The sequence below is a fragment of the Artibeus jamaicensis genome, unplaced genomic scaffold (assembly GCF_021234435.1).
Source record: "Artibeus jamaicensis isolate MK-2021 breed Jamaican fruit bat unplaced genomic scaffold, CSHL_Jam_final scaffold_2693, whole genome shotgun sequence".
Lineage (NCBI taxonomy): Eukaryota > Metazoa > Chordata > Mammalia > Chiroptera > Phyllostomidae > Artibeus > Artibeus jamaicensis.
This window is the reverse complement of record NW_026522033.1, coordinates 92788-100496: the sequence shown is the minus strand read 5'-3', so window position 1 is coordinate 100496 and position 7709 is coordinate 92788. Positions and strand designations below refer to the sequence as shown.

The 7709-nt window shown below is 55.2% G+C and overlaps 1 protein-coding gene across 1 annotated transcript; it reads left to right on the top strand.

Moving 5' to 3' along the window:
• Positions 1-333: 333 nt before the first annotated feature.
• Positions 334-5684, top strand: LOC119035994 (leukocyte immunoglobulin-like receptor subfamily B member 3). Its single transcript, XM_053656739.1, has 9 exons — positions 334-367; positions 794-1078; positions 1234-1539; positions 1765-2046; positions 2341-2640; positions 3785-3901; positions 4473-4528; positions 4910-5071; positions 5151-5684. The coding sequence occupies exons 1-8, from the start codon at positions 334-336 to the stop codon at positions 5057-5059; spliced, it is 1530 nt and encodes a 509-aa protein (XP_053512714.1). The 3' UTR covers positions 5060-5071; positions 5151-5684.
• The last annotated feature ends 2025 nt before the right edge of the window (positions 5685-7709 follow it).

Here is a 7709-nt window from a genome sequence, read left to right as displayed (position 1 = left end):
ATTGGAACAGAAATTGGGCTGCTCCTGAGTTCTGCACAGTGTCCTCTACCCACATGTCCTGGGACAGGGGTCACCCTTGGATTTGGATGTCACATGAAGTGGGGGCAGAGCTTGTGGGGTCTGTTGAGACTCAGATCAGTTGGAAATGTCCAGAGCTTATGTATTCTAAGGTCCATTCTTCAGGGAGGGTCTACTTCCCTTCCCATCAGGCCACTGATGAGGAACCCAGGACCTGTCACACAGAGCTGAGACCGTGTAACACCCCATTAGTTACTCTGTGTTGCAGTGAATTTACACATCGTCTGCACACTGGTGACCATGGCAGGGAGCACAATGACCCGGACCCTCACTGTCCTTCTCTGTCTCGGTGAGCTTTGGGGGAAAGAGGAGGGATGGGACCCTATATGCCCAAGGTTACAGTCCCAGAGACCCCAGAAATAAGGAGTCTCAGTGCGGACACAACCTCTGGGTGAGGAGAAGAGGTGGCTCAGCCCCAGGTCTGATCCCAGCACTCAGGGGTCCAGACCAGGCCTGCAGCTTCCGTGTGTGGGGTCAAGTAAAATCTCACAGGGACTCTCTTCCAGGGCTGTGTTGGGGCTCGTGGGACCAGGTCCAGGCAGGTGAGTCTTCCCCCAAACCTCATGCTTCTGAACAATGGTACCCCTGGGGAGCCAAGAGACACACAATGGTTCTGGGCAGATGGTGACTAGTGTGGCAAAGATCTTGGAGTAACGGCTGGGGGAACTGAGGGGACAAGGATTCTCCTGACACTGCAGACCTGATTCCTTTCCAGGAGTTCCCCCCAAACCCTCCATCTGGGCTGACCCAGGCCCTATCATCAGCAAGGGGAGCCCTGTGACCATCTGGTGCCAGGGGTCTCTGCAGGCGGATGCCTACATTCTATATAAAGAGAGGAGTTCTGAGCCCTCAGATAGGAGCATCCCACCGGCCTCCAGCAACAAGATCGGGTTCCTCATTCAGTCCATGAGCTCACAGCACACAGGGCTGTACCAGTGTGAATACAGCACTGGGGGCAGGCTGTCTGAGAGGAGTGAGCCCCTGCTCCTGGTGCTGACAGGTAAGGGGGAACCCGGGTCTCCTGCCCACTGTGGGCTCCTCCTCAGAGGATGAAGGGGACAGAGTGTGGCTTTAGGGGAGCCTCACGTCTCACAGTCTACTCCTGGGGAAGTTGGGGTATGGTCCCCTTTAACTCAGATCCTCCTTCTCCCTCAGGAGAGCACAGCGCACCCTCCCTCTCAGCACTGCCAGGCCCTGTGGTGACCTCAGGAGGGAGAGTGTTTCTTCTGTGCAGCGCACAGTCCACACTGGACACTATCCACCTGCTGAAAGAGGGAGGAGCTGAACCACCCCAACACAGGAAATCAGAACAGAGATCCTATGAGAGGAGGTGGCAGGCTGTCTTCCCTTTTGGCCCCGTGAAGTCCTCCCATGGGGGGACCTACAGATGCTATGGCTCCTCCAGCTCCACCCCCAATGTGTGGTCACAGCCCAGTGCCCCTCTGCACCTCGAGGTCACAGGTGAGGTGGCCCACAGTTGGATTCAATTCTTACCTGGGCCCCAGATAACTGGTCTAAACCTTGTGCCTGGTAAAGCCCTGGGGGAGGTGGGGGTCACTGACAGGGGTTTACTGGGGACAGAACCACAAGCAGGAGACTTAGGGAGGGACAAGTGAGAGCTCTCCCTGCAGCCCCAGTGGGTGGTGGGTGTGTGTGTCCCCTGGGTGACAATGACATGCTCCCCAGGTGTGTACAGGGAGCCCTTCCTCTCAGCCCAGCCTGGCCCACTGCTTCTGCCTGGAGACAGCCTGACCCTCCAGTGTCACTCAGAGCCCGGCTTTGACAGATTTGCTCTGACCAAGGACGAGGGTTCCACTCCCCTCCAGCATCTCCAGGGGCAGCACAGCCCTAGCTTCCCCCTGGGCCATGTGGACCTCACCCACGGGGGTCGGTACAGGTGCTACAGTGGACACAACATCTCCTATGTGTGGTCAGCCCCAAGTCCCCCGCTGGACATCCTGATTGCAGGTGAGGAGCCCTTCCCTGACCCCTGTACTGACTGCCAGGTCAGGGCTCTGGCCCGGGTCACCATGGTGTTGATGGGGTCCAATTCAGGGTCCTCTGCAAGAGGCAAACAGGACAAATGTCTAAGGGAGGGAGTGAGAAAAGGTACATGGAAAAAATCATGCCCACTCAGAGGGACTGACAGGAGCTGAGAGGGGTCACAGACAGTGTCCCTGGGGAAGGACATGGTCCCTCAGCTGAGGCACAAGTTTATGGGGGGAAGCATGACTCTGCACATCACAGCCCTGCTCTCCCCAGGAAAGGACAGCGAACCCTCCCTCTCGGCCCATCCAGGGCCGTCAGTGTCCTTGGGATCGAACGTGACCCTGCAGTGTCGATCTGAGGTCAAGGCTGACACCTTCCACCTGCACAGGGAGGGGTCCCTGGATCCTCCCCAGAAGCTTCGTCTGCAGAACACGGCTGCCCCCTCTCAGGCCAACTTCACCATCAGCCATGTGACCTGGGGCCACCAGGGGACCTATAGGTGCTACAGCTCACGCAGCTCCTCCCCCTTCCAGCTGTCACAGCCCAGTGACCCCCTGGAGCTGGTGGTCTCAGGTGAGGAGCCCCAGCCCCTCCCCTGTGTCCTCATGGACAGGTCAGCACCCTGCCCCCCAGGCAAACTTTTAGGTGGATACAGAGTGAGGTGGTCTCTGAATGAGGGTCAGCCTGAGGGGACTCTCACCTCCCAGTGGGATTGGAACTCCAGAGCAACCCCACCCCTGCCTCAAATTCATCCCCATCCCTGGGGCCCAGACAGGTTCCAGGGGCCCAGGGAGGCTGGAGAGGCCTCAGGCTGAGCAAACGGAAGAAATGCCAGGGCACCCATCCAATCCCCTTCCTTCTCCCAGAGAATGAGAGGCCAAGTCAAGTGTGGTGTACAGCAGAGGCCTTGCTCCCAGAGAGAACATCACCCTCACTGGCACGCTTGTCTCCCAGGGAGGTTGGGGGTCCGTCAGAGATTCTGGGGGGATCATGGGGCCCCCAAGGCTGTGAGATAATCAGCTGATGGGTGGGGGAGTTCATGGCAGAGGAAGATGCTGTGATTTGACCCAAGAGTGCGGCAGCCAGGCTGAGGTGGGGTGAGGTGGGCTGCAGCTCCCGCTGTGCGGCTGGGTGGCCCCTTCTCTTCTCCAAGTGTCAGGTTCATGTCTGTTCATCTCTGGTCCCCTCCTGCTTACAGGGCTGTGGTGATGTTAGGTGACACAAGGGGCCTCACAGAGCTCAGGAGGACAGAACCCTCAGTCAACCCCACCTTCCCAAAGGGGCACCAAGAACATTCAGAGTAAAGCAAATCTCAGGAGAGAAACAGAGCCCATTCCACACTCCTGCCCCTCCCGTGTCCCTTCTGCACTGGGGGACAGGTCATAAGAAAGGGCCCTCAGCTCCAGGTGAGACAGAACAGGCCCCTGCTGGTGAGGAGCCCAGAACTCGAAGCTTGTGTCCACCTGGGGCAGCAAGAGGACAGCACAGGGAACCCACATCCTGAGATCCAGTCCCAGCCCTGCCCCGGCCAGCCTGGGTGACCTGGGGCATGTGGTAACCTCTGAGCTGCAGGGACTGGATGGGGGTCAGGCATTCCTGGTGCACCAAGGTTGTGAGGTTAGAGGAGCTGAAGGACAGACCCCAGCACATGCCTCCCACACAGTAGGTGCTCATTACATGGCATCTTGGCTCATTCATGACATCACTCCTACCCAAGGTCTCCAATGGTCGCTGAACATCCTGATTGGGGTCTCGGGGGCCCTTGTCCTGCTGCTCTCCCTCCTCCTCTTCCTCTTCCTCCGACACCGGTGTCAGTGCAAAGTCAGGATGTCAGGTGAGTAGGGGACGGGGTGACCTGGGTCACAGGAGAGAGGGACTCAGAGCACCTGGAACAGGAAAATCAAATAGATGGGGAAGGCACATTGAACAATGGATTTCTCCAGAATCTCACATCAAAAATCTGGAAAGAATACACTTAATGTCGCTACATGTATCAAAGTTCAGGTAATCTTTTGTTGTCTTCAATGACCTGAAATATGAAATACACACACAAGCATGTGTCAGGGTTTCCTACTTTTCTCAGGAATCACTCAAGGAGGGGTCCCTGCCCTCCCAAGGCTGACACTGCCCGTCTTGACCGGCCCAGACAGAGGCTGATGCCCAAAAGCACCTCTCTGTCAGGGAAAGGGACAGCTACCCTGTGGGAGGGGGCACAGGGATTTCAGAAGCTGTTGGGGGAAGGCACAGCCTGGGAGAGTATGGGAGTCAGAGGTGAGGTCTGATATCCATGGCATGACCTGGCCCCTCGCCTCAGCCCTGGGTTAGTGGCCCACCTGGGAGGAGGCTGGTCTGCAGCCCTGAGAACTCAGGGCCCCTGCCAGGGGACACACCCCATTCTTTCCCAGCAGGTGCTGCCCTGAAGGACCCACAGCCTGGGGAGGGCCTGGAGCTGGACCCTCAGGTGAGACCCCTGCTTCTGTCCAGGACACCCACCAAGGACCTTCCTGTTGCCCAGTTCACTCCAGTGGTCACTTCCACTGGGCAGGAGAGTGTGTGGTCTGGGCAGGGAACAGACAAAACAGCAGGTGCAAAGGTCCAGAGGCAGGACCTGCTGCTTCAGCCAGATGGCCCTGTAGCAAGAGCTGAATGAGCAACACAGACTGCGTTCAGTTAAGAGTCAGAACCGTAGAAACTTCCAGATGCCCCAAGGCTCAGGAAGTGCCTGCAGATTCTATCCTGAGAGTGACTTAGTCTGATTTAAAGTTTAAACCATCAATCTGGCTACATGTGGAGAACTGACTGGAATCAAAGAGACACCGGTTCTGTCTCACTGTCTCTGCAGCACAACGGGCCCGATGACAGTTCCAAACAAGTGACCTACGCCCAGGTGAACTGCAGATCAAGACTCAGGCAGGGAGTGGCCACTTCTCCTTCCCCCCTGTCAGAGGAATTGCTGGACAAGAAGGGCAGAGAAGCAGAAGAGGACAGATAGATGGACAGTCAGGTGGGTCCCGTCCTTTCCAGGCCCCAGGCTTCCCCAACCCCAACCACCTTTCACCCCTCTCACTGTCCCCCTGCTCCAGGCTGCTGCAGCTGAAGACCCCAAGGATGTGACCTACACCCAGCTGACCCTCATGACCTCCAGATGGGAAACAAGTGCACCCCCTCACTCCCCATCAGACCAGCCCCCAAAGAAGCCCAGTGTCTATGCTACTCTGGCCGTCCACTAGCCCTGGAAGGACCTGGATCCCACACTCCAGGGAGGGGGCCTGAAGGGTCCCCAAAAGGTACCAGAGCTGCCCCCTAAGGACACTCAGCAGGGCTCCAGCCATCCAGGTGACCTGACACCCACCCCAGCAGCATCTAGGACCCTCCGGGAGTCCCTTGATGATGCATTCACAGATAAGTCCTACCCATACAGTTTGGAATCAAAGCAACAGACTTCTCAAGAATGTGTGTGTGTCCTGGCTGGTGCGGTTCAGTTGATTGAGGGCTGGCCTGTGAACCAAAGGATCACCAGTTCAATTTCCAGTCAGGGCACATGCCTGGGTTGTGGGCCAGGTCCCCAGTAAGGAGTGTGTGAGAAGCAACCACACACTGATGTTTCTCTCCCTCTCTTTCTCCTTCCCTCCCACTCTTTCAAAAAAATAAATAAAATATTTTTTTATTATTAAAATGGGATGCATGAATATATACTGGATAAATATCCCAAGCATGCAGGTATCTGATTTCAGGAAAGAATGGATGGTTTTAGATTCAACTCATTCTGTGAAATTCAACATTAAAAGAAATAGCAAAAACAAAAATTGCATCTACAAACGAAACCCTTTTGTTAAATCCCTGCACCAATTTATAATGAAAAACACTTCAGAAGTAAAGGGGTATTATCTATAACTTCTCACAGCATCATTCAAACGCTTTATGAACACGATAGTGTTCAAGGTAAAGACTGGAAAACTTTGGCCTGCAGTTCAGCCTGGGGCAGAACTGTCACTGTGGAGCCTCCCCCAGCACAGCCTCCACACGTCCAATGCCTGTGGGCTTCGCCAGCCAGGCCCCACAGCCCAGGTTTTGTAGGGGAGGGAGGGAACGCCCCCCATGACAGATGTGACACCTCCACCCCCACAGCCTTTTTCTTGGGGCCAACATTCCCTACCCTCCCAACCCCAAGACTACACTGTGGAGAATCTCATCTGCATGGGTGTGGCTGGATTGGTCCTGGTGGTGCTGGGGAGCTGCTGTTTCAGGCTCTGAACATTGAGAGGAGGGCCCACACTGCAGTGAGGACAGGAACACAGAGCGGGCAGAGCACCGTTCAGAGTTGGAGGGGCTGGGGAGCCCACCTGATGACCCAGGAGGTAGTGAAGGACAGTCTGACCACAGGTGGGGAAACTGTCTGCTGATTTGTCCAGGGTAGCAGATGGGACAGACGAGGTTTGGGGACAGGAAATGTGAGCCGTGTTCCTGTAGAGATGCCTCCTCCATCCCACTGTGGGACTGCCCCTCCTCATCCTCACTGACTCCCCTTGACTATCCTTCTGTTCTCACCCCTGTGACATAAGGGGCCGCCCCACATGGCTGGTTTGGGTTCATATCTACACACCCCTTCATGCTGGATCCCATTCACATAAACAAATGTGGTGTCTTCATAACCCGGAAGGGCTTTTTAAGCCATAAAGACAAAGTACCAACACCAGCAACAGAGTGAATGAACATCAACAGTCAGCAGCTAAGTGACAGAAGCCAGAGAGAAAAGATCATGTTTTCTGTGACTGCATTTGTGTGAAGTGTCCAGGAGGATGAAACCCACAGAGACAGGAGTCAGGTGGGCTGGTCGGGGGCTGAGGAGGAGGAGAGATGGGAGACTGAAGGTTTCATGGTATTTGGGGGCAGGGTTACACAAATTTGAGATTACATAAAAGTTGTAGTTGACATTGTGTATGTATTAGAATCTAGTGAATTGTATTTATTAAAGGGCTCAATTTTCTGTTACATGAATTTACATCATTAATAAGAAATACAAGTCAATGGCCATGGTTCCCTGTGGATCCTTTTTACCTCAGAAGTGGACCTACATCCCCAGGCAGTTTCATGGGAGGCAGGACTGCCACCAGGTCCGAGATGCCCTCAGTGCCCAGTGCTCAGGCTCAGCCCCTGGGGGGATTCCCACCCTCACTCCTGAGTGTGATGAGTCCAGGATCCAGGAAGAGCAGTGACCTTCCTGTCTCCACTCAGTCTGGAGTCAACTGCCACTCAACAAAATCTGCCCCGTAGCTTCTGATGCCCCCTGGGGGCTAGGGGTGGATACATAGGCTGCTTCCAAGTAGCCCTTCCTCCCAAATTCTCCTAAGCCCAGGTCTTTATCAGGCCCAGAAATGACACAGATGGAGTCTCTCCATGTCTCAGGCTCTGCTGATCCTCACAACACGTGTGAGAGCTAAGCTTCCACCCTTGTCTGCAATGAGGGCAAAGGGGGAGGGGAAGGGACTGGCTCAGAACAGTCAGTAATGTTTCTTCTTGTCTTAACTTAAAACCTGTGAATTGTCTGCAACTGGTGCTACTGCCCAGAACATGGAGACAGAGTGACCACTGTCAGATGCTTGGTTACCCCTCACAGAGCAGGGCAGTGAGGAGGCAGACAT

What these genes read in the sequence shown, in the direction of transcription:
- LOC119035994 (XM_053656739.1), top strand. Translation starts at nt 334, where the DNA reads ATGACCCGGACCCTCACTGTCCTTCTCTGTCTCG. An exon ending in TCTGCACCTCGAGGTCACAG is followed by an intron (nt 1,540 to 1,764) that starts GTGAGGTGGCCC and finishes CATGCTCCCCAG; the next exon opens with GTGTGTACAGGGAGCCCTTC. An exon ending in GCTGGACATCCTGATTGCAG is followed by an intron (nt 2,047 to 2,340) that starts GTGAGGAGCCCT and finishes TGCTCTCCCCAG; the next exon opens with GAAAGGACAGCGAACCCTCC.